The following is a 25,394-nucleotide window of genomic DNA, read 5'->3' on the forward strand; positions in this document are numbered from 1 at the left end:
TTGGTTCACACTTGGTATAAGTCAGAAATTAAATTCCTATATGAATTTTATCCAGGAGTAATATACATCAATGGATTCATTATGACTTTGACTATCTAATTATAGCAAAATTTGCACAAATTAATATCGATGAAATTAAAAAATGTCGAAAAAACACGGACAGTCGTTGCTTTTCCCGTAAGCCGCCGTGATAAGAAATGCCGGTTGGTTCACACTTGGTATAAGTCAGAAATTAAATCCCAATATGAATATTATCCAGGAGTAATATACATCAATGGATTCATTATGGCTTTGACTACCTTTAAATAGCAAAATTTGCAAAAATTAATGCTGATTGAATTATAAAATACCTAAAAAACACAAGCAGTTCTTGATTTCTCCATAAGCCGCCGTGTTACAAAATGCCGTCGGGTTCGCAAATGGTTCACTATTTTCGGAGCACACGCGGCTCGGAAACGCCTGTTCATGGATTGGCTTCATCGCCGCTCCAGTACTTTGCGACTCTATTGTACTCTATGGATAAAGCACTCTGAATTTGCCATTTGGTGTGTTGTTCTCTGTTGTTGTTGTTCTAAATTCACTGCAAGAGGAGCATGAATGAGATTGCGTAATTTTCGTGGCCATCTTTAGCGTCATACTCACAATATGTGACGTCGCTCAGTACAGCTTTGCCATTGGCGCATTTAGACCGCGCGCCAACAGCCGGTTTACGTTTTCCGGTTACGGTTTTTTGCTCAGGTTTTTTTGATTCACGTTTCACGTTATCATTTACGCAGTGTTCCCAGGCGTGCGGATATTTCCGCGCCGCGCGGACATTCCCTATACCCGCGCGGACAGCGTACGGACAAAAACCTTATGGGAAAATTTTTCCCTATCTTATTTTGTCCGTACGCTCGCCCGGCCCTGTCCGTGCGTCTGTTTATCCGCTTTTCTTTGCAATATTTATTACTTTTGCGTAAGTTATTGATACAATGATGTTTAGTATGAAAGCCGGGTATCGTTTGGGAACAAATTAGATACTTTTTGCATTAATTATATTGTATTCTTATCAAAATTCAGTCATTTCATTTATGTCCGTGCGCCCGCCCGGCCCAGTCCGTGCATCTGTTAATCCGCTTTTCTTTGCAATATTTATTACTTTTGCGTAAGTTATTGATACAATTATGTTTAGTATGAAAGCCGGGTATCGTTCGGGAACAAATTAGATACTTTTTGCATTAATTATATTGTATTCTTATCAAAACTCAGTCATTTCATTTATGTCCGTGCGCCCGCCCGGCCCAGTCCGTGCATCTGTTAATCCGCTTTTCTTTGCAATATTTATTACTTTTGCGTAAGTTATTGATACAATGTTTAGTATGAAAGCCGGGTATCGTTCGGGAACAAATTAGATACTTTTCGCATTAATTATATTGTATTCTTATCAAAATTCAGCCTTTTCATTTAAGGTCCGTCCTTGTTTTCTGTATTGTTGTGCTTTTGTGTTTGATCACTCAGACATTTTTTCTTACTTTTTTTTCTCAATTTCGCCAATGTTATTGATATAAGGAAGTATAGTGAGATGGGGTAAATATATATAGCACATAAGAAAATAAATCAACAAGTCGAAATACGAGACGAACAAATAGATATAATGAGCACAAAAAAAAACAGAAGACACACAAAGGGAAATAATCTTGATACTCCACGAATGAAACACAATAATATCAATCTGCAAAATCAGATAACACACTAAGGAAAATTGTACGCGGTAATCTATGAGCGCGTCACAAAAAAAAGAAATATCGCAATCTCTTGGTCGCACCCCGCGACCATCGCCCGAGTCTTCTCTATCTTGACTAACTTGGGGGTTTTTGGGCTCCTTGGACCCCAACCTCTTACAATTTTTGAAAACCTCCTCCAGCTCCAGACCTCCTCCTCCCGATTGGCTTGAGCTTTAGCCCGTCCCTCGGGAACTGCCAATCGGGTCCTTAGCCCTGCATCTGACGTCAGTGGCGTCGGTTTACACCCACATTTTCCCCGAAATTTTGGCACGGCGGGGTGCCTAAACCCTGGGAATCTGACTCTGGCCAGGTGGCCAAGACACCTGATTGTTAAGTTTGGAATTCCATTGCAACGGCGCTCGTAAACACTTGCTACAATGGAACTCAAAAGTCTAACAATCCGGAGGCTTGCACAGGAAGCGAAGACAAAGCTCGATTGGACTGCATTCGTTAAAATAAATCCTCTGTCCTCGCGAGGCGCGATGGTAAGCGCTCTCGCGGACCTTTGTCTTCCGTGAGTAACTGATTGTGCGTGCCTTGTTCAGAGTCAGATGTTTTACGACTTGAGATCCTGTCGAATCCCAAACCTTTGGCCGTGTCACTCAGCTGCTGATTTTGAATAGTCCGTTGGGTGGCTTTACTCGAATTCCTAACGCAGCTCGCAGGTGAAAAAGGTGCATGATTTGCATAAGAAATCAGAGGTGCCCGCCCAACGTGCTCTTCCTCGAAAAAGGTTCCTCGAAGCTGAGTGAGCACTGGGAGCCAGCTCTATGCTATGGCAAATTACAAGGATTTGCCCAGCACTTAGAGCAGAAAAGCGAAAAAAAACTAGATATTATTATTGGCTGTCATTGCAACTGTGTATTGGTACCCAATGCACTACAGAAGCCACGAATAAAACCCAGGTATCATACAGGACCTGATTTAGTACTTTCTGCATTGATTTATGTGTTATTCAATCAGTTCAATGGCGGGTTAGGAATTATGAATTTCATGAAAAGTCAGCTCCTTTCTTTTGAATTATTGCTTTTTGATGTAGGCACCTATAATTGTTCCGATTTATTTTTTCCTGTCAATGCTTTCTAGAGGACATAGGTACTTGAATGTCACAAGAGATCAAGAGAACATCAACATCATCAATAATAACAAAACAACAAACAGCCGGAGCCGGAACCGGAAACGGAAACGGAATTCACGGAACACGGACGGAGCACGGAGCGGCACGGATATACACGAGCCTCCCCGAGTCCATCCGGAGAGCGTACGGACATTTTAAGATAGGAGCACCTGGGAACACTGCATTTACGAGTCCGCGTTCGTGATTTCGTTAATCGTTACCGCTACCGTACCCGTACCGATCGCTGCGCTTTCAGTTTCAGGTTCAGTTTCAGCTCCGTCACTTCCATCCAGAAACAAATCCTACCAAGTCCAACGAAGCCTAAGCCTTGAAATTGAAAAGGCCTGGATCAACACGTGAACACCGAATTGAATTTGGGGTTCACGAACTCGTTTTCTTACCATTCATCACCTCCAATTTCCAAATCTTGCACTGCTCTGTCCTGAGGAATTGCCATGCCGAAGAACAAGAAGAGTGATACATCTGACTCGGATTCCGGTCCTGAAGATGTAAGATATATTCTGCTATTATCACTTCGAACTTTTCATCATTTACTTAAATGATAAAACATTTTTGCACATCTCAGTAACTGAATTTGAATCGTGAGAAACTGATAAACCATTGCTGCGCAGGGGTCTTCATTCATAGCTGGCAGCTGGCGTGTTAATTCATATCAACATTGGTGGGAGGAAATAGAAGCTCGAGTCATTAGAAGTCATCACATTCTAGAGCCGTCAGCGTACAGATAACTTTTCCCTCTTTGCTTCCTTCATCAGGACCCTTATTCAGCAGTAGCACATATTGTGAAAAAGATAAGGTATCTGAAACAGGCTCCAGGGATGCAGCTTTCGGAAATTGAAACCAGAGAGACCAAAGTTTCTGATTCAGAGAAAGCACTAGGTTTCAGATGCAGTGGGCATTCTCAGTCTTGGGTATCTTTCTGGATCATAAGTAAGTAGAGGGACCTGACAGTCCATTAACTTGAAGGGATGGCATCCAGGTGCCTAAGTTGACAACATAGAGAAAATCAGGGAATAGAAGTGATCTGGAAGTATCAGGATCTTCCAGAATGAAGCTGCTGAAAGAAATTTGGGATGATTGGTTGATTTGAGGTCATTTTACTTAACACTACTGCTTTGGAGAGCTTTCTCAGTTGTAGTGTCAAGCAACAGAAGAAACCTCTTGCTTCATTCCTTGGCCTAAATTTTCATTGAACTTATCTTTAAAATTTGGTCTGTAATTCCAAGAAGGGCAAGGCAATCATGGAAATCAAATCGCAAGGCTCTTTGGGCGGAAAAAAGTCCCCCAATTAGTTGCTGTCTGTGGCCATGCTTTATTTTTTCATAAGTCTTCACGGTGAGCTATAATTTTGAGAAAATCAAGGAATTTGTAACTCATGATAGTGCACAAGCCCATTGACTCTCCAAGTCCAGTTCTCACCCGAATCTATGAGATTGTGTCACTTCTGTGGAAAATCAATGCATTATCTCATTAAAATTCAAACCTTTAAATAGATGTTCGATTTTTTTCTCTCTCTCAATTTGTTATCCTTTGTCATATCCTGAAATTCGTAATGATTCTAACCTAATATTACCCAAGGTAACTAATAATTGTTCTCAAATTTTAGAGACAACCTGCGAAAAAATCCAAGACCTCTGAAAAGAAGCCTCAAAAAAATAAAGAAGAAGAACATTCATGGCTACTAGAAAAGATGAAATTTGTGAAAGTCAGAGAGTTCAAAGGCAAAGTTATGGTTGACATCCGAGAATTCTATGAGAAGGATGGTGATCTTCTACCAGGCAGAAAAGGTAACTCAATTTTTTTCTATTTATGCAGGGTGAAGTTATGTTGTCCACCTGTTTGTAGTGATGTATGGCTATGCAATGAAAGGAACTTTGTCCGATCGTCAGTTCATCATCATAGAAAAAAAAGAGGCCTACTTATATATCTGAATAGGGTTGCAAGCAAAAAAAGGGGCCCATAAGAAAAATAGAATTCATTTTTGGACTCAGTAATCCAAATCTAATGAAGTTTAGCAATCAAAACTTCAGGGTATTTTTTTTTTTGGTCTGTGTTGTAGGTTTAAACAAAAGTTCTAGCTACATATACGTCAATTATGAAATGTATCTGGAAAATCAAAGCCCATTGAAATTTCACATGATGCATCATAATTGTCTGAATGTTTTTCAATTTGCAACTCAGGAGCTTGCTGCTTCTCTGCGGCATGACAGCAATTTTTTAATCTTTTAACATTTTACAATGCTTTGAGGGCTGGATACACGTTCAAAGTGGTGGCTGTTTAGTCAAGTGTTGCTTATAGCTGCGTCAAAATATAGCAGGCTGCTCTCCTTTGAAGGTAATTGATAGCAACGCTTGGATAAACAGACATAACTTTGAAGCTTCACTTTGAATGTGTGGTCCTCCCCCTTAACAGCCTTCGGAAATTTTGAACTCCAACCAACCATCACATTCAAATCGATACTCATTGCCAAACATTTCAATTTTTTATGCTATCCTCAACAATAGACCACACAGTAAGCATTCTAATTTTTGGTGCCCCCCTCCCCCTCCCCCATAACTGAGGTGAAGGGGAGTTGAAGTTGAAGACCCCTTATAACCGATTCCAACTTTTCTTTGAGAAAGACTAGTCCAAACGGCACATCAGTGTCCATAACTGGTCTCAAGATTTCAGCAAGATCCGAAAATTTATACAGTTTCTTTAATCTGATAAATGTCCTTACTTTTGTAATGAGAACTCTGCCTAATTGCAAGTATCATCCATGTTTAAATTCACTCTGCAGCATAATTTTAGATCAATTATCAGGTGGTAATCGCTTTTCTTTAATTTTTCATTTCAGGTATATCTTTATCAGCTGCTCAATGGAAAAAGTTAGTGGGCGTTGTGGATGAAGTCAATGCTGCTATTGACGAGTATTAAAACTTGTTTTCTTCTTTTTGTTTATTGAACTTTTAATTACCTTCTCATTTGTAAGTTGTTCCGATGTATTGTAATTGCATTGTACTATTTTAAACATTTAGGTTTAAAGTCTTTTTTAAACTTATACTAAGTTAGACTTAGCTCCAATCATCAGACTATTCATGGCTCAGTTATCCATTACCAATTTGTCAATTTTTTATCAATTTTTTCTGTAAAACGTAGACACTAAATTTTTACTGTGGGAAAAAAGTTAAATTATTTAAGTAAAATCAGCTCCTATAATTCTTTCTCTGTGTGTAATTTATATCTTGCAAGTCAGCATGACTTAGCCCGGCCTTTCTCATCTGATGGTTTTGTCGAAAGACAGTTTTTTGTATTTTAAACCCACTGAATGTTCAATTTTTCTATTTGTAAGCAGTCAAAATCATTCAATAAATTTTCTGGGCTGGTATGTAACATGTGCTTAAATTTTTTTCCAATTTTTACTAATAATTCTTGGAAGAGTCTCATGCAAGTACTTAGAACTGAAATTCTATACCAAAATCCTAATAAGAAAAGGAATATGTCTGAAGTGTGACACAACATACCTTTAGGAGAGCCGTGAAACCCCATATCCTTTCCCATTTAACTTGAATGAAGTTCAAAATCAACCAAAACAAATTTTTAGAGCATCCTTAATGAAGATTATTCATCTCTTGATAACTTTCAACAATCCCTTGTGTTAACCCTTTGGAAGAACTGACGGATTTGGATCCTTTTTCAGCAGACACTTGAAGCCAGGCCCGCCTTTTTTTTACATTCCCTGCATTTTGGCACTTATTGATCTGCTTTTCTTAAATTATTTCAAAATTTTAGGGGACGGCACCTTTTTTTCCAACTCAAAGGCAAGGTAGATTTACACAGGTATGGACAGAACTAAACAACTGGCCTCTGATTGGCTCTCCAGAGACCCCTTTGATTATTTTGAATTATTATGTTCGGTTTATCGTTTGTCAAAATTTTGTAGGATTTTTTGCACAATCTTGATAATGCGATATTAATTTTAACGTTTAAACGCACAAACGTTTGAATGTTAATTTGATCGTAATTTAATTAAAAAACGGGCCCCTTAAGCTACGTCACGTAGTCATGTGACACGTACTGAGGCTCATGGGAAATTTTCAACTTGTCCATACCTGTATAAATCTACCTTGCTCGAAGGCATAAAGTTGCTTAAAAAAGGCTCCAGACTTCCGATCTTATTATTTCCATGTTAGTCTTGATCAGCAGCATGGCACCATATCTAATGGGTATTCAGTAGGAGTGACAACCCAAAAATGAAGGTCGGAAGGGCCTTGCCCGAAATTTTTTTAAAAGGTGAAATCTTAATATCCTAATTGTACCCACTTTTAGTGGCGACTGCCTCTCAACTGACATCAATTTCTTTTGAAAAAATGGACTGACTTGGGTTGTATTTTTTTTTACTAGTTCCTTCACTGTATTCAGTCCCTTGTTTTGATTAAAAATGTATTGGAGTAATCAGCAAACGCTGAAATTCTATGGACGCCCAGCCTAGATTAAGGTCCTCCAGCCAGGCCATGAAAGACTGAATACCCAACATTGAACTGCCAACAAATTAGAGATATGCAGTCTTTCATGGCCCAGCCACTGGCTCCAATTGATTCGGATTTCATCAAGAAATGATCAAATAAATTACCGAACATTGAACTGACTACAAATGAGAGGTATGCTGTCTTTCATAGCCCAGCCACTGACTCAAATTGATTTGGATTTCATCAAGAAATGATCAAATAAATTGCTGGCACACCACAAAGATTTGAAGAAAAAATTAAGGTCTAATCAGTCTGAACATTTTAAATTGGAGCCTTTCTCATTTAGTAGCTCAAGTGCTAAGTTTCCGATCTAAGCGTATAAGTGATGCTACATTGTTTGATTTGTACTTAATTGCTTAAATCAATGTCTTTGGCACCGGGGAGTGATAATAATGAATCCATAAATTGAGATTAAGAGACTTCATGACAGAACCATGAATTAGGAATAATGAGTATTCATGGATTGTTAGGCATTTCTGCAAAAAGGAATTGGGATAAGTATAAATAATGGATACCCAGTAGCTTTGGAACACTTCCATTTATTAACACCTAATTCATAGAACAAGTTATACTGCTCAACAACTCTTTAATCTTTTCATTATCGGACAAATCAGCTGGCGTCATGTTGGTATCATCTCGCAAATTAGGTTTGGCACCATTGGCCAGCAAAAACTTAACAATATCTAGATGGTCACAAGAAACAGCATAGTGCAGTGGCGTCTGGCCATCACAATCCTTCAAATTGATATCAGCACCCAACAAAGATACAAGTAACTCGACAATAGGCAAATTACCTCGATCCGCTGCCCAGTGGAGCATTGCAAGCCCTGATTCATCTAACTCGTTGATATGGGCAGAACCATTAGCTTTGACTTTCTCAATGTTGCCCTCTTTTACCCAATCAAAGATACTTTTCTCATTTTCAGCTAAATCTTCGTCTAAATTAGGAAGGCAGCTCGTTGCAACCCAACTAAGTTTGGGAGCTTCCCCGGTTTCATATTCTTCCTCCCAAGCCGGGTCAATCAGGGCTAATTTCTCACAATAAGCTTGCTTTGCACTAGTGCTAGATAACTGTTCTAATCTACTCCAAGCACTCCACTTCTGTTTACTTTCAAAACTGAAAAAACTTGGTTTTGCTTCCTTACATGGACCAACAGTTGCTTGCTTGTAGTAGCCATAAAATTCTAAAAGATCCTGAGAGCCAAGAGTTGGAGCAATACGTTTCACGTACTCTGTTGCTTTGGCAAAGAGTTCCTCAACATCACTACATGAGGCCATTTTTTAGAATTAAAATTCTAGGAAAAAAAATTGTATAAAAATTATTTCTGTGGGAGGTAAGCCTAAACTACTTGAGTGTTTTATGATCAATCTCTTTCGGGGATGTCAACTTCCCGTGTTTGAACTTTCAAAAGGTTGCCTTCCAACACATGTCTAGATTTTCGAAATACATTGTCAAGAGCTTCTTGTGATTCATAAGACACAAATCCAAACCCTCTTGAAAACCCGTCCTGCTTGGAGAATATCACGTTCTGCCACTTTACTTTGCCAAATTGAGAAAAGTACTTCTTGAGCTCTTGGTTGCCGACCGTCCAGGGAAGGTTAGCGATGTAAAGTGACAATCTTTTACTGCTCATGTTCAGTAAAAATTTCACTCTTTATTTTCTTTGCAACTTCTCAATGTCACAGCAATGTGGGATTTCAGTTACACCTGATTTCCAGCAGATGGATTGTATGATCTTGCATCAAATTACTAATGTCCAGGCCAACGCTAGCCCCAAGATTATCGATTGGGATGTGTTCGCAGCTGAGGTTCCACTTGTGGAGGAGATGCTCTATGGTCCAATCAGAGGAGCGTTCTTGGTAAACTGACAGAAATCTTGCGTGGGGATTGTTTTGAAGGATGAACGCAACTGTGACAATTATGTCCTCGAATACAGTTGGGTCATAGAAACAGTCCGATCCTATGATGAGGTCTACTGGTCCAAGATCAATTAAATTAGACAAGAAGAGTCCCCACGTAAGACCAAGAACACGAACTTGATTCTGCTGAAGGTTGTTGATTTCACAACACCTGGAACAGATGAGCATTCCACTTCAGTTCATTCTAGATCATGTACTACTTACTTCTAATAAGGAATAAGTACTCGAAATGAGGCATGACCAAAGCTATCTTTCTTTCAGTTCTGGGTGCATTAGCTCTTGTAAGTTCCATTTTATTACGAGGACCTCTACTTAGAAAGATAGTGTAGAGTTTCATAAAATTTCTAATCGAAATGCTTACATACCGATTGCCGAAGTGTAAAACGACGTATCTCCATGGCAATGTTTCAAAATTTTTATTCCTGTTTTACTATTCTTTAAATAAAAACAAGCCAGCTTCATAGCTTGAAATGTACACTGAATATTCTAGTGATGGAGAAGAGAAATCATGGAAGTTTTCAAGAAATTACATTAACTAGTTTTCCAAAGAAAAAACAAAGTATGATAGGAAGTCTGCAATGTCACAAACCGAGATATGTGGTTTCACACTTTGGCCATCGAATTATGCATTTTATCTTTGGGTAGAGAATTCCCTCAAAATCCAGTAGTAAATTAGAGAATTTAAGGTTGTAATGCTATGGAAAATGATACCATGTCTTGGAGTTCCTCCTTGTAATAATAGTAATGAAAGCTGAAGTCTGTAGAAGCTGGAGGAGATTTGTTGATTTTAACTAAAGTAAATCATGATGTGCGAACTGAGCTGAATTGAATAGAGCTCTAAAAATCGTCCCATCTTTCCTTAATTTCATGGATTTTTCATAAACATTTTCGTACTTGAATTCACAGTGCCTGAATCCAAGCACACCGCTTAAATGTATCCAGGAAGCGTAATAGTACTTAATGATGGCAAATCTTTCTTCCAGGAGCAGACAGTTGAGAGTCTCTTCCCAGCATCTACAACTGTCAGAGACAAATGTTTCTCCACTCTTCCCGGTAAACTTAATTGCTGACTCTCCTAGGCTCTTGAGTTAGCTCCAGTAGTCTTCATGGAACTAAGAGCACATAAAATGTCAACAGGGTGTCTACTACGACAGGCTATCCAAAAACAATACTTCTACAGTGCTTCTTCAGTGCATTCCCAAGAAACTCAGTACCTCCTCAACAATTAAATTCAGTATTTTTCAGTACCTCTACTTCACGAAATTTCAACAATTTGAAATTCTCACTTAAATGGGGGACAAAAATGACACAGACACAGAACTTCATTGGTGGCCTGAAGATTAACTGACAGCACAACTGCAATCTTGCAGGCAAGTACTATTCTGATAATCAATGCTCAGAGGATTGTATCCTTTCCAGGCTTCATTGACCCACTCGCCTCATATGACAAGTATACTCGTCAGTGGGCGCCTAGGACATTGTCTCAGCTGACAAGTTTATTCGCACCATTTGTTGGCGTTGCAACCCTTGAGATGCCATCTAAGTATTGGAAAAGCGAAAAAACACTACCAAAAAATCACATAGCACCACCGATAGATGCTGTGAATTAACTCGTCAACTGAGATACGTCCTGTGCGCGCGCTGACGAGTATACTCGTCAAATGGGGGGAATGGGTTAAAAACATGCATGGTATGAAGGAAAAAGTTATGAGCCTCCTTGCAGAATTTCCGTTTTTTTTCAGCACTTCTGCACCGCACTGCCCTTAAAAAATCAGTACGATGTCCCGAGGTTCCGAACTACTAGACACCCTGGTCAAGCAATAATGAACTCTGATAGATAAATTTAACTGCTTCCAAGGGTAAGGACTTGAAGCCTCTAGGTGGATAACAGATGGTTCAGAGGACATAGAAGAGAGGATGGACAAACCTTTTAATATGTTGGATGCTCTTGGGTAAGCATGCACTTTCTGTCAGTGTAACAACAGCTCCGCACTTTGCAGCTAGGATACCTGGAAGAGCAGTTCCAGCTCCGAGTTCAACGATGTACTTGCCGGCTAACTCGTGACGATGTTCCCACAGAAACCAAGCGAGTATTGGAGCAGAGGGCCACGTGTAGAAACTATAACTTGCTTGAAGCAGCTGAAAATGAAAGCAAGTACTAGCTTAGTATTTAGATGTATTCGATGACATAAAGAGCCTCATTCAGTGAAGAATCATTTTGTATAAATTCACTGAATTTTTCTTCAAGAGAAATAATTTAACTGCTAAACTTTACACATTGCACAGTTTGCAAACTTAAGTACGGTGATTCATCACGGTCTCTGACATGGTCAAACTGGCATGAGCTATATCACCTCAATTATGTCAAAAGTCTCAGCAGATTTTTAATAGTTGGCCAAAAAAAGGACGACAGCCCTACGCATGAGCCTTAAGAATCATTCTAGACCAACAATTGGCAAAATTCAGGGAAATGAAAGCAGAATAATATTTAGAAAGAAAACTTGTATTCAGTATAGTTATCATATGCTAGGTATATTTCTAAACTATATTTGGCGGTCATTACTCTGAATTTAGCCGATTTTATGGTTTAGAATGATTCTTCAGGCTCATGCAGAGAGGCTACCGTCCTTTTCATGACTAAGTAATAATTCAAAACTTGCCAAGATTTATACTTAACTTATTCTCTGTGATATATCTCACATCAGGAGCCTGATTGTTGAAATTTTGTGTTTGTCAAGCCGACATAGATGACATAGGTTATAAGGCAAAGCGTGATTTGTCGGCTATGTCTTATCGCTGCTTTGTCGGGTGGAATGGACGACATACTGTCGGAAACTAAAGAGGTGCCGGTAACTTGTCGTGAGTTCGACCCAACATAGGCACGACAAAGCAGCGATAGGACATAGCTGACCAATCACGCTCCGCCATTTAACCTATGTCATCCATATCGCCCCAACAAACACAATTTTAACAATCAGGCTGCAGTTCAACCATGCCAGAAACCGTGACGAATCAACAGAACATACTTATATTGAATTCGCAATGTTGCAGATTTCTCATCTTCGGTACTCAATTTCTTAAGAGAGACTGCTCAAATCATTTAAGTAGACTGCCTAAAACCTATTCCTACAGAAGAAAAATAGACCCTTTTTTAGGTAAGGGACTGCAGTGCAATGCGCTAGAATGGTCGTAATGCTAATTTTACGAAAATCTTATCTTAGATGAATAATTTTAGTGCATTTGCATGAGCACTGGACTCCAGCAGTGAATCAGCACCGAGCTTCGATTCGTCCATGGGCATGGGCATGGCATGATTTTTCGTGAAACAAAAATTTTCTCCAAACCCTCCGAAAGTAGAGTGCTCTTGTAATCATACGGAATATTTGTAGAGAATATTTAGCGCTTTGAAATCCGTACTGTCCGTAGTATATAAACAGAATCTTTCCAGCATGATATTATCACAGGGGCAGGGGCTGGTGCCTGATAGAATTTTACAAGAAACATCTTACCTCAGGAATAAATACGTCCAGAAACTCGGCGTTGTTTCCTCCACTACCTCTCTCACCTCTGAACGAAAATTTCTTGATTTGCTCTGCAGCTACATCCGACATCGAAATAGCGACGGACGGAAATGCACAATCCTTGGCACGTTTCAGCAATGAATTTCAGCGATAACCTATAAAAAGAAAAATGGCTCCGGTGAAAAAAACAACATAAGTACTGAAAGAAACCATGGAAGAAACATTTGGGCATTTTGGATTTCGTCGATGACGTAGGAGGGTACAGACTATTTTATCTCAATTCTCATTAGCTTTCTCAGAAATCATACTTGCAAAAATTGTTTGGTATAGAATTTTTCATAAAATTACGCCAAACAAATGGGCGTAATTGTTGATTTTCCAATCCGGGAGTTTCAGTCCTTATTTTGATATTCCGAAAGAGAAGAATATCGACGCCATATTGTACCTTACGAACGTCACAAGGTGGTAATGCGCGGCATTGCACTGGGCGCACCCGCGCACCGCACATGAATGCAATCAACTGCATTTGCTTGCGCTGTGCATGTACCATCTCTGCTAAAGTACAGTGTACTTACTTTTTACTTACCAACGTTCTACGTTATTATGTCCTCTGACTTCTCGGACTCGGTGCCCTTAAATTATTACAATTACGGTACGTTACGCGATTGATTCGATTGACCGACGCGCCATGCAGTGCCATGCAAAAGAAGTCCATTTTTCTGCAGTGCAGGTTACAGATGAGTAAATAGTCAATTTACCCAGTTGCCCAGTTCTCCTTCAGTGTCATTTTGTAATGGATGACAAGAAAGTTGCCGAAAAACCCTCTTTTTTGAAAAGGAAAGCTGCCTTGAAAGTTACGTTCTGCGTCAAGAAAACGCGAGATGCATCTCATAAAAAGGTAATGTACCTCTCACTCATTTATCTAACAGTTTCATTCAGGAAGTTATGTCCAAAGATGGAAACAGTAAGGGCTTTTCACTGCGTCCGCAAGCATTTACAGTTGAATAGGTCTTAAGGATTTGCTGTATTTTGGTATAATCTTTCGTTTTTCATCTTAACTATAAGGATGCAACTAATCTGAATATCAGTTGAAAACCAATGTTATTTTCAAGGACCAGTGGTTGATCTTGCAGACGAGCGAGGAACAGCTGTTATGCTCCTCTTCCGCAGACCGCAGATTTTCTCACAGGCAACAGTCGAAAGTAAGACAGTTGAGGAACCTGTCTTAACCGCAAAACCAAGTAGTACAAGAGTTTACACACTGCTATAGAATTATCATTGTTGGGAGCTCTGCGTTCACAGTAGCAGGTAGTTTAGCAGTTAAAAGTTTGGTTGATATCCTTAGTTGCTGAGCACTTCAGACCAGGTAGACTGACGAACAACTCTTCACTGCCACTCTTATCACTAATGCCTTTATCAGTGAGGGAATGAGGTTTTTTAGATCAAATCATGTGTTTGGTATGCCTAAGTACGATAGATGACAGTATCATTTCTACTTTCTACGGTGATTTTGTGACCATCTGGGAAATAATGCATTTTGAGGTTAAACTGTGATAAACCAATGTCACTTATCAATATAGTTTTGGAAAAACAATTATTGTGATCACTATTTACCTTGAGTAGCTGTTAAGCGTATGATCAACTAAGTACAGCACTCTAACCTCAGTAACATGCAGTATCAAATTCAATCACAACCTCAAAAAATTAATATTTTTTTAAGGAAAATGATTTTACTAATGTAACTGTACATATATCGAGTTAGGCAAATGGAACGCTGGATACTCCCTCTAGCGATGTATCACAAATGAGGGATCCCCATTTGAAGATGTTGATATTTATTTTTTATTTTTAAAATAAATTTTCTTATTGACAGGGACCTCTTCAAATACTTAATGGCTCAACTAAACTGAAGAGGATTTTTTTTTTTTACAAATTGGACTAAAAATCTGTCGTAGTCTGCAAAAACAGCAATCACATCGTTTAATATTTTTGTGCCCTTAATATTTAGTTTATAAAACAGAGAACTTAAATTTTTTACTCTTAATTTTCAGATCTCAGCAATTTTGCGGAAAGCAGAGCATGAACGCACAGAGGAAGAACTGCAATATTTATGTAAGGATGATAACATCGTGCAAGAAGTCAAGGAAAAGTAAGACTAGTTATTGATCTGTTCTTGTCACCTAAGTGATATTTTTTTCACTAATATGACTTTTGTAGAACATGAGCACCTATCGTTTATGATACTCACATTTTGCGAGAAAATCCCTCCAAATTTTTCTTGTTTAAAATTATTATTTACCATTTTTGTTTTCATTTATGGCCATAGGCTATGTCACTAAATTCTTGAAGGAACGAATGTCTGAATCATTGAAAACATCCCTCTTTTAAATGGACTGCATTTTGCAAAAAGGAACCAAGAGCCTTCCAATGTCGCTAAGATTTTGCAACTTTTTTTACCTTGCAAATATAAAGTGATAATCTAAAGAAGTTTTGTCTTTTCTTCCAAGAAACTATAAATTCAAGACTAAAATTACCCGTGTAATTTTAATTTTTTGTATGATTTCAGTAATTTTATCGTAAAGTATTCAAGTTGCTTAATCCTAGCAATACTAAAATGCCCTTGGTTCCATTTTACAAAATGCAATCCAAATGTCCCATGTCCACACCACTTATGAATGGCTAATAGAAGCGGAAGTATTTCTACCAAACGGATTTATAGAAGAGTAGGAAAGATGGAGTGTGCTCCAGAAAGCTGCTTAAGAAGCAGTATTCAAGTGGGCGTAATTCCCTTCAGAGAAATGGAAAAGTGGAATTACATTCTGTCCAATGGAACTATGTGCCAACTGAATGTGGTAATCATGAACCATGGGTATGGGACTAGAGCATTGTGGACAGGGCTCATGAGTTAAAGATCTCCAGGCAGAGCTGCAGCAGCGACTTTGTCGCCGCTGATCCTAGCGCTTTATAATTCCCATTCAGTCTTACGACCCTCGACTAACGAGCACACCCCTTCTTTCCCACTGGTCTTAGGTTCCGTTTGGCAGAAATATGTCCAAGTGGCCGAAACTGGCAAATTAATCCTGACCAGTATGTGACTGAGTGTTAAGGTTTAAGGCACTAAAATGATACCAGTCTGCTCTGCAAGTTGGCTGAAGGTAGCATGACAATCCGCCAAAGAAACATGATCAGATTATCTGTGACACATTGCGTGCTTTACTCTACTCTCCTCTACTGTATTCCTTTCTACCCTACTGTACTCTCCCATACCTCTTTCCACTCTATTTTGATAATTTGGCCAATCATACAATGAAACTCGGTATCTTTTCCAGGCTCCTCAAGAGACAGCGACTAAAAGATCGATTGCAGGAGTTTGAAGATCCTCCAGAAGTCTTAAACAACAAGTGCATTCTTCTAGCTAAGGCAATATCGCAGTCAAAACATTTGGTTGTGTACACTGGTGCGGGTGTCAGTACAGCAGCCAGGATTCCTGATTATCGTGGAAGCAATGGGGTATGGACTCTTCTCGAGCAGGGTAAAGATATTGGGTAAGTAATGGATTTCTTCTACTCTTGATAGAGGAAGACAGCTCCAGTATGAGGATGGGTTGTTGCATATTTTTTTCAGAAACAGATTGATTTATTGGACAGACGTATGAATAGGCTCTCCAGATGAAGAGTCGCATCATATTTGACTTATTAATGCTCAACAAATAAAAGTAAATGAATGAAGTAAAACTGTTGTAACTAGCAGTACTGAGTACGAAAATAAAGTTTGTAAATATTATGAGATGTAGGGGTCTTAAGTGAGATATATTTAATTGTGACCCAGTAAACTTGTGGAAAAGAATCCATCCCCATGAAAAATTTAGGAAAGTGCAACGGAAAGTGAAGAAAAGATCGCAGAATACAAGAATTTTTTGGCGCATTGGATTTACTGCCTGCCTGGTATAAAGCCAGTGCAACATCCTTGTGCTGTCGAGTATACTTTAAAGATTAATCAAAATAGGTAATCGTAGTGCATTATAGGCAATGTACACAGTGGATTCTACTAAAATTTTTAGCGGTCAGGGAGAAAATTAATACTTCAAGTGCAGTTTTAAAATTGGTAGCTGAATTATAATGCATGTACCTTATTTTTGCCTACTCTAAATCCATATCATTAGAGCAAGATTGAAGAAGAACAGTCTGTAGGCTCCAATTGTCAGTGTAACCTAATAATATTAAATATTGGTAATAAAAATAAATAATTTGCAGATTACATGATCTGAGTGCTGCCAAACCAACTCTCACCCACATGGCATTATTTAAACTCTATCAAGAAAAAATCTTGAAACATGTTGTATCTCAAAATTGTGATGGTCTCCATCTGCGGAGTGGATTGCCGCGCTCAGCTTTGTCTGAAATTCATGGAAATATGTATTTAGAGGTAAGATACATTTAATAGTACTAACATGATGCACAAAATGCAACCAAAACATAAAGGAAAATCGGCTGATAAAGGGAGGCGAAACTGAATATTTGATGTTTATGTGTGGGAAGATGTTGCCTCTTTGATACCTTAATGAAATGAAAGTTCTTGCGTTTGTTAATAATAGTAAAATTCATTCCAGACAATTACACTAAAATTATAGGAAACAGGCAAAGGAAATTATCTTTAGGTCATTATTATGGAGGATGAACTTAAGGAAGAATTCTATCTGTCAGTGCTCTCCCCAACGCTGAATTAAAGCAGTTCTTTTTAAATGATTTTATTTAGGCTCCCTGTGGATGGAGCTTAAATTTTCCATGCTTATTTTACCAAGTCTTTCTGTAAAGTAATGAACCCCCTTCATAATTAAGGAGGGTGGGGGTGTCAAAGTTGCTATTTTGAACGTTTTTAAAATTAATAAATTTCCTAGTTTTCACGTTTTCATGGACAAGTTGCCTATCATTTACTTGAGGAAAAAGCATTTTAAAATATTAACATCCAAATAATCCATTACTTATTTTTCAGGTTTGTCATGATTGCGAACCGATCCGGTTTTACCTGCGTTTATTTGATGTAACGCAGCACACAGCAAGATATAGTCATGAAACGTTAAGGTTATGTTACTTTTGTGGATCACCGTTGTGCGATACCATCGTTCATTTTGGTGAACGTGGCGTTTTGCAATGGCCACTCAATTGGAAAACTGCTTCAGACAATGCAAATCAGGCTGATGTTATTCTTTGTCTAGGTTCAAGTCTCAAGGTAAATCCTTCTTCATTTTTCACAAGCAAGTTTCTCATAAACTTAACTACTGGTTCACGTATGTTTCCACATGTAAGAAAATTTCTAAATGCTCTCTGGGAACTCCTCAGTTGAGGGTAACACCACATAAACCACCCACGTCATAAACATATTTTCGAGAAAAATGCATGTTTTGTTTGGATTTTAAATATTCTGCAGAGCATGCGTTTCAGCAAAGTTGTAAAAATATTTACACTATACATCTTTGCCTTCAAACGATCAACAGTGCAAATTTGCAACCTTTTTTTTATTTTCAGTGTAAAATTATGAGAAAGAAAAGAGGTGACAAGACACATTAGTCATTAGTTACAGTAGAGATCATTCAAATCAACCACGAGGTGCAGTTAAACAGGTACCTGCATCATGCCGAGTACTCTCACTACATGACATCACATTTCACCTTGGTTTATCTATAAGATTTTTGATCTGTGCTGATCCCCCCCCCCCCCCCCCAAGTAGTTACTGGCAATTTTTACATCCAATAGGTGCCAGGTTCTCAAGGGGCTTGGCTAATCAATTGATTCAGTGGCACATTCATGCTTGGAATCATCTGAACATTCTGTCCGAAGGTTAGAAAGAAAACTTTCCCCCTTGGTTCAGTAAAACAATGCTAAAATAAAAATGTAAAAATGAAAACTGTATACAATCAAAATATAAGTGCATATCTTAAAAAAGTATATGAACTTAAAAATTCCTCTAGAAATGCTGAACAGAAATCGTGTTTGTAAAACTTTTGCGCCTTTTCCTCCTATCGCTGCAAGCATCTACAGCTAAGTTTTGTCAAATGTAACACCCTTCAGAAAGCCAAGTATCCTGAAAATAGCAGATTTTGGGAAATAATTTAAATGATATTGTGAATGAAATTATAAAAAGTAAACGTCATCAATCTACATCTTTCATGGACTGGGATTGGTGGAAAAGTAAATTGGATTGAGGAATCAGTGCAAGTCGGAGAAGAAAGTGGTAAGGGACAGAAAAAGAACTAAGGGTAGAAGTGAATGGAAACATCAGGGTAGATGTAAAATAATAAACTTGGGAAGATAAACTAAAGACCACCCCATTGATCGACACCCCGAAGAGCCTGGAGTAGAGCGACCCATTTGGAGCAAGAAACCTCACAAGCTGGAAGGACCTCGATTACAAATTTATCTGTACGTTGCAATGGAGTGATTTCTTTTTTTGGAAAAACTATGTACTTGGAAGCTTTGCATACTGCTAAGCTTGTGCAGTATTGTTCATGATTTTTAGTAAATCAAGAAGGCTCGCAGATTTCCATGTGAGAGAAAAAAAATGAAGATTTTAAAGGGCAAAATTTATGTCAGGCTTTCGAATCGACTGCTGCTCAGATGCACAATTTAAGCAGCACTGCAAAATGTATTAATTGTTTCTTTTAAGAGTAGCTCAATTTCAAACCGGATTTTCTCAAGATCTCTCTGTTTTTTTTTCAGGTGCTGAAAAAGTATCCATGGCTCTGGGGAATGGATAAACCACTAAGGAAAAGGCCTCAATTGTTTATCGTGAATTTACAGTGGACGCCTAAAGATGAACATGCAACATTGAAAATTAATGGTAAGCCACCCTCTCTCACACTTTTCTCACATGCACCCTCTACTGTAAATTTTGATTTCATTTCTATTGTACTTATTTTCAATTTTCTATGTGGAGTCATTGATTCTTCATTTTATTTTTTGTTTAGTTTAAAGCTTTTTAAGTTATTGATTTCAAGACTCGTTTAATTGAAAAAAAAAAAATGAAAAACCAAAAACTGCAAACTCACCTGCGGATGAAGAAATGTTATTTTAGAATATACCCAAAGTAAATTGACCAAAAAAAGCTGGACGCAAACCATGGGTCTCCTTTGTTTAAATAGCATGGAAATGTATCTTCCTGTACTGTGGTATTATATTTTAATTTTTTTTTTTATTTATTTGTTTGCAAGTAAAACATTTAGCATGATGATTGCATTTGCTTTATCAAGCCCATAAGCTTACCGCCAAGTTCTAGGAACAAATTACGATACAAAAACACATTTTTCACAAAAAAAGAAACTACCAAAAAAAGCCAGCTCGATGAATCATTTTTATTTGGCTAAAAAGAGTGATCCCGAGATATATTACTGTAGTTTCCCACTTTCAGATTTTGGGGTTTCAAAATTCACATTTGGACTTGGTTAAGATCACCCATGTCCTTTCTTCATATATTTTCCTCAATGCAGAAATATGCACAAGGGAGCAACCTTGCAAATCCTCCTCAGTTTAAACTCTTCTTAATTATGAATATGCCTGTATCCTAAATATAAATTCTTTTTTTTCCTTCCAGGAAAATGCGATGCAGTGTTTGAGAAAGTAATGCACCTCCTAAATGTAGAAATTCCAAAATATAGTCGTCATCGAGATCCAATTTACAATCATGCAACTCTTATTCATCCTGTGGAGTCACATATTACCTCTAAGCCAGCCCTCAAAACGCCACAAAATTCTACAAACCCATTACCTGATGATGGTAAGTTTCTTGATCAGAGTAGAATCTCATCTTCTCCATTGATGGATGTGAAAAAAGAGGAATGCATAACAGAAGAGCAACCACCAGAAAATGTAGACTCAAAGCCTCGCATGTGCAATGAAAAGGACTCTGTAGAAAACTGTTCGTTCATGAAAAGTATTGTGTTGGATGATAATAAGTTCGACGTGAAGGAAGAATTCCAAGAGGAACCTGCCGAACAAGATCCTTTGCAAAACTTAGATTGGAAAGAAAGTAGGTCAAACGGTCCAATTCATTGTGGATTTGTGAAAGAAATGGTCAAGGAGGAACATGTCAAAATTGAACCATCACTAAATGGAGAGGAGAAAGTTATTAATATCCTTAAAAGTAAGATAAATTGCTCAATCTTGAATGGAAATGAGTCTTCTGGAAACCACTCAACAAAGAATTTGGATCATACGGGAAACCGTGTTTTTAACTGCCAGATGAAATTCTTCAAAACCATAAAGGAGGTAGCTGAAGATAACGTGGTAGAAAGGGACTGTTTTCATAGTAAAGAATGTAAAACAAATAGTATCATTAATGAAGATGTGAAATTTTGTGAGGTGATTCAAGATGAATTGGAGGAAAATTACTCACAAAGCAGGAAATCGGAGCTGAGAGATCAGCGAATCAACAGTATCATTTTCACAGAAAGCTCCAATTTTAGAATTATACCCAGTAATGAAGCAGTTGAATCAAATTTTGCAGAAATCACTGTGTCTCACAATGGAGAGCAGAAGGTAATAAATAGTGTTATTCTAAATGAAACCAGTTTCCGGAAAACTGACTTCGGGCAAGAAGACTCGATTCGGAAGGAAGGTGGGCAAATCCTAAATGGTATTATTATAGATAATGGAGTGAACTTTTGTGAAATCATGGAACAGGCTGAGTCTGCAGAAGAAGATTTTGAAGAAACAGACCCTCTCCATATCGGAGAAGAATCTGATCAGGTTATATTCGATTGTCAGGTTATGGATTTTTCCTCTGTGGACCTGGCACTGGGGGCTGGTGAAACTGTTGGGATATCGATTCCTGCTGACTTTGATGAAGTCTACCGACGGATTCGTGATAACATCGTAGAAACCTCCAATATTATCAACAACGATTGGCTCGAGGATAGTTGTAAGACCAAATCTGTGATACCTAGCACTCGTGATACTCAAACCCAAGATACTCATTCGATAATAAAGACTGATAGCTTTAATGACAGTGTGAGTGTTACTGCTGAAACCGACAAAGCAATATCATCCCAACGTTGTGACTTCTGTCGTATCTACTATGATTCGAATAATTGCCTCTTTTACATGAAGTTCACAAACGCAAACCTCAATTTCAAAGATCGTTGTTGTTTATGCTGCGAGAGTCCTGATTCGAGCATTGCAAAGAAACCCTCCAATAGTCATCAAAACAGCATCAATCCAGGGTGGTTTGGCAAAGGATATCGAAAGAAAATCAAGAGGAGGAAATGAGCCTAAGGTGTCGGGAAGTGTGGAATATTTTGATGCACCGATGCAAGCTTTTTAGTTGAAAGTTTCATCGCCATTAATACAGCATCCCTTCTATCACAAGATGAGAGGGCAAACTGATGGAAACTTAACTTCATTCAATGAACCATTTTTTTGGCTCATATCAGAAGCAACTATCAGCCTTTGATTACCTTACACAGATAAGATAGGATTGTCATACTTTTAGTTCCTTTTATCCTAATGCTGTCTTACTAATTTTAGTTTTATTAGAACATATTTTTCAGTATCTCTCTCAACTTTTGCCTGCAATATTAGAAAATTATCCTAAAAAAGCTCTTCTAAAACCCACTAGTGGGAATAGCAGTACTCGTATTTTAGTTCCCTGAGGAATATTTTCCCCTAAAATTTCATCTAAATGTCAAGCTGACAGTAGGGGTCTTGTCCTTGTTAATTCTAAGAGCTCTGTTTTTTACTGAACCATATGACTCAGTTGCAATGAAGTAAATACACTGCTGTAATTTGAAACGAGAGGGTCAATTAGCCAATGGAGCTTAGGCATGTGTCAGGGATTCGTGATTTAAGTACTTTTTCTGAAGTAAATTCTTGAGAAAAATACGATGGTGCCACCAATTTCCTCTGATACAAACTTCCAAGCTCAGCAAAAGCTCTTACAGTTGAGGTCACAATGAAAGGAATCCCCTACACTACGCTGAGAGACCATCTCTATACCCAGTCAGACTCTCCGTACATAGCTAAGGAGCCAATACATCAGTAAGATTGCTGTGGCTGCAGGCTTGCAGTCCCTAAGCAAAGCAGCAAACCTGCCAATTTGTTTGCTCGCCAGCTGCTCATTAAACTGTGTGCGCTCATAACCTGAATTTTTTATGCTGCGCCCTGGGCGATTTGGAATTAACAAAAAAAACACCGGTACAATGAATTCATCCAAAGATTCCACTGAAAAGATTTCAGTCCGATCAGAGGCGGCAGCTTGGGAAGCTTCCATTGCAACTTTATTTGCCGACGTTTTAAAACTCTCGCCATTATCTAGAAATAGCATTTTACGATTCGTGCTGCTTTCCCTCCCATCTCCTGTCATATCTCAGAACAGGACAGCCTGGGGCTTCTCCCTGCGAAAATAATGAAAGTTGATGCCCTATGTCACTTATTTGGCATCAAAGGCAACTTTCTTGATCAAAGCAGATCAGGAAAAATCCCTCTTCATGCTGTGACATGTGTGTTCATATGTGTGTGCAATATCTTTTTTCAGGTTTCTTAAGTTATTCTGTGTTTGTATGTTTGAATATCTTGTTATTATTATTGGACCTGGCGTTGATAATCTGTGACATGATGTTCGTGTCTCTTTAAAAATGTTATTACTTTTTACTTTAAAGTGTAGTGGAGGTTCATCTATACGATGCTCTGTTATCTAATATCTCTTTTATCTAGTAGATATCCGATTACTTGTTTACATCTATTTTACCAAAGTTTCCAAGTATTGATTTTCCCTTATTGTCTGTTTTTTCCCCCTGCATTTTAGTATCTCCACTGCGAATAGATCAAGTTTAACAGAAACACACCAAGTGGCATTAAGTTGGAAATAGAAAAGGAGGTTTGAAGTTTTGTTCCTCCATAAGATTTCATGTTCAGAACAAAGTCTAATGATTGTTTTATGTTCATAATATCTTTTCTTGTCTTTGAATTTTTGAGAGGAGACAATTTATGACTTTTTAAATATGAGGTACTTCTAACTCATTTTTTCCCAAAGTATGACCTGGTGCATTTCCGCTAAACTCGGTCCAGATTTCCAAATAAGTAAAGTTCCATGGTTGGAGCAATTAAAAATTGTGCTCAAATATTCATAGGCTTCGGTCCTTGCATGTAAATATGAAGGAGGAAAACAATCATTTTAATTATTTTTAATCCACAAAAGTTAGAATTATTCGAACACAGCACTGTCATTTCGGAATTAATAGTCTCAATATAACCTTGGTAGTTTATAACTTTTTGTCACTTGCATAGTTATGATCACTCTAAAACTTCCACTGACTTTAAATCAAAATTGGCTACCAAAAAATTCTCCTCGTAGTTCATGCTCTTTATCTTAGTCCTCCCAACCAATGCCTGAGGGGCTGGCTTGTAAGCTTATTCTTCTGTAATTTTCCTTGATTCTAATTTGGGGAACTTTCCTTTTCAAAGGCTTCTACAAGTTTATCATAGTTTATCATAGACTGCATACCTTTTTGAATTTAAAAAAAGAAAAAGAAAGAAAAAAAAGTAATCTCCAGTCTAAGTAATGGCCCTTTCAGAGCCATTTTGAATTTGCTCTATTCCTGTGCGTTAACCATTGCTGTAACAGGAGCTAATATTAATTAATGTTTCTAATGTCAACAATGATTTGCAGGAACTGTCAGGCCGAAGTAAGTGAAGTATGAAAAATCTCCGTCTCGTCACTTTTATTATTGCGTTAGGTATCATAAGTGAGCTTAGAACTTAAAGGCTGAAATCAAGAGTAATTTAAATCTAATTTTTGTTTGCCGCCCATGAAGTCCTGCACCCACAAACGCACAGCATCAGAGTGGTTTCATTCATCCCCTAAGTTTTTTATTATGAGCACTCTGTCTTTGTGTCTTTGGCCTGGCTCGGGAGTTTTCATTGAAAAATTGTTGGGAGGACTACGATTGTAATGTAATACATTGTCACAATTTTTGATCCTCCTCTCATCTTTCTCTTAGGAAGCCAATTTTAGATAGCTTTGGTATCGTAATAATCAGAATGTCCATGAACAGTATTCTTTTCCAATTTACTTTTACTTCACTATGTTATGCAACAAATGTATTCTCATTTTTTGTGGCCTACTCATCAGAGGTAGACATTAATATTGATTTGCTCTTCCTTGATCAGATCTCCAAAATGTTGCATACAATGTATTAAAAAGTTAGCAAAAGAAAAAAAAAACAGGCTCCTTCAGGAAAAAGTATCAGTATTTTAGAAAAGTATGTTTCTCTGACGTGTTGCTGTTTACACGAACATACTTGATAATCTAGAAATTTGAACTTCAATTATTTTTTTCTCTAGATAAAAGGTTTTGTTTTTGTTTTCATTTTTCTCTATTTTGTTTTTTGTAATATCTTTATCAAATAAAAAGGATTATTTTTCTTTGACATTGTGGCGATTTAATATATTCATACCGATTTTCTGATATTCATCTAGAGCCCGTTTTAGATTGTTTTCCTCACATGCTGTATGTGCAGGATAGAGAATGCAAAAGAGGAAAAGCAATCTGAAA

At 37.9% G+C, this 25,394-nt stretch overlaps 5 protein-coding genes across 5 annotated transcripts; 2 read left to right on the top strand and 3 right to left on the bottom strand.

The window, feature by feature from the left end:
• Nucleotides 1–3,064: 3,064 nt before the first annotated feature.
• Ssb-c31a (single stranded-binding protein c31A) lies at nucleotides 3,065–6,274 on the top strand. Its single transcript, XM_019060950.2, has 3 exons — nucleotides 3,065–3,389; nucleotides 4,508–4,688; nucleotides 5,739–6,274. Exons 1-3 carry the CDS (start codon nucleotides 3,336–3,338, stop codon nucleotides 5,816–5,818), a joined length of 315 nt encoding a protein of 104 aa, XP_018916495.1. The 5' UTR covers nucleotides 3,065–3,335; the 3' UTR covers nucleotides 5,819–6,274.
• A 1,655-nt stretch (nucleotides 6,275–7,929) lies between these two features.
• LOC109043681 (acyl-CoA-binding domain-containing protein 6) lies at nucleotides 7,930–8,688 on the bottom strand. The gene has a single exon (XM_019060973.2). The coding sequence runs from the start codon at nucleotides 8,686–8,688 to the stop codon at nucleotides 7,960–7,962; it is 729 nt and encodes a 242-aa protein (XP_018916518.2). The 3' UTR covers nucleotides 7,930–7,959.
• Nucleotides 8,689–8,774: 86 nt separating this feature from the next.
• LOC109043683 (SRA stem-loop-interacting RNA-binding protein, mitochondrial-like) lies at nucleotides 8,775–9,044 on the bottom strand. The gene has a single exon (XM_019060975.2). It carries the CDS (start codon nucleotides 9,042–9,044, stop codon nucleotides 8,775–8,777), a length of 270 nt encoding a protein of 89 aa, XP_018916520.1.
• Nucleotide 9,045: 1 nt separating this feature from the next.
• LOC109043682 (histone-arginine methyltransferase METTL23) lies at nucleotides 9,046–13,019 on the bottom strand. The gene is made up of 3 exons (XM_072296892.1): nucleotides 12,840–13,019; nucleotides 11,258–11,469; nucleotides 9,046–9,481 (listed from the first exon to the last, which is right to left on the bottom strand). The coding sequence occupies exons 1-3, from the start codon at nucleotides 12,939–12,941 to the stop codon at nucleotides 9,109–9,111; spliced, it is 687 nt and encodes a 228-aa protein (XP_072152993.1). The 5' UTR covers nucleotides 12,942–13,019; the 3' UTR covers nucleotides 9,046–9,108.
• A 367-nt stretch (nucleotides 13,020–13,386) lies between these two features.
• Nucleotides 13,387–25,269, top strand: Sirt7 (sirtuin 7). The gene is made up of 7 exons (XM_019060867.2): nucleotides 13,387–13,749; nucleotides 14,903–15,000; nucleotides 16,181–16,396; nucleotides 17,105–17,276; nucleotides 17,844–18,080; nucleotides 19,568–19,688; nucleotides 20,439–25,269. The coding sequence occupies exons 1-7, from the start codon at nucleotides 13,645–13,647 to the stop codon at nucleotides 22,109–22,111; spliced, it is 2,622 nt and encodes an 873-aa protein (XP_018916412.2). The 5' UTR covers nucleotides 13,387–13,644; the 3' UTR covers nucleotides 22,112–25,269.
• The last annotated feature ends 125 nt before the right edge of the window (nucleotides 25,270–25,394 follow it).

This window comes from Bemisia tabaci, chromosome 2, assembly GCF_918797505.1.
Source record: "Bemisia tabaci chromosome 2, PGI_BMITA_v3".
NCBI lineage: Eukaryota > Metazoa > Arthropoda > Insecta > Hemiptera > Aleyrodidae > Bemisia > Bemisia tabaci.

Excerpts from the sequence above, each read along its gene's own strand:
- Ssb-c31a (XM_019060950.2), top strand. The coding sequence starts at position 3,336 with ATGCCGAAGAACAAGAAGAGTGATACATCTGACTCGGATTCCGGTCCT. Across the intron at positions 3,390-4,507 it reads CGGATTCCGGTCCTGAAGAT|AGACAACCTGCGAAAAAATC; the intron begins GTAAGATATATT and ends CTCAAATTTTAG. Across the intron at positions 4,689-5,738 it reads TCTTCTACCAGGCAGAAAAG|GTATATCTTTATCAGCTGCT; the intron begins GTAACTCAATTT and ends TTTTCATTTCAG.
- LOC109043681 (XM_019060973.2), bottom strand. The coding sequence starts at position 8,688 with ATGGCCTCATGTAGTGATGTTGAGGAACTCTTTGCCAAAGCAACAGAG.
- LOC109043683 (XM_019060975.2), bottom strand. The coding sequence starts at position 9,044 with ATGAGCAGTAAAAGATTGTCACTTTACATCGCTAACCTTCCCTGGACG.
- LOC109043682 (XM_072296892.1), bottom strand. The coding sequence starts at position 12,941 with ATGTCGGATGTAGCTGCAGAGCAAATCAAGAAATTTTCGTTCAGAGGT. Across the intron at positions 11,470-12,839 it reads TGGACGTATTTATTCCTGAG|CTGCTTCAAGCAAGTTATAG; the intron begins GTAAGATGTTTC and ends TTTCATTTTCAG. Across the intron at positions 9,482-11,257 it reads AGCATCCAACATATTAAAAG|GTGTTGTGAAATCAACAACC; the intron begins GTTTGTCCATCC and ends CATCTGTTCCAG.
- Sirt7 (XM_019060867.2), top strand. The coding sequence starts at position 13,645 with ATGGATGACAAGAAAGTTGCCGAAAAACCCTCTTTTTTGAAAAGGAAA. Across the intron at positions 13,750-14,902 it reads GAGATGCATCTCATAAAAAG|ATCTCAGCAATTTTGCGGAA; the intron begins GTAATGTACCTC and ends CTTAATTTTCAG. Across the intron at positions 15,001-16,180 it reads GTGCAAGAAGTCAAGGAAAA|GCTCCTCAAGAGACAGCGAC; the intron begins GTAAGACTAGTT and ends TATCTTTTCCAG.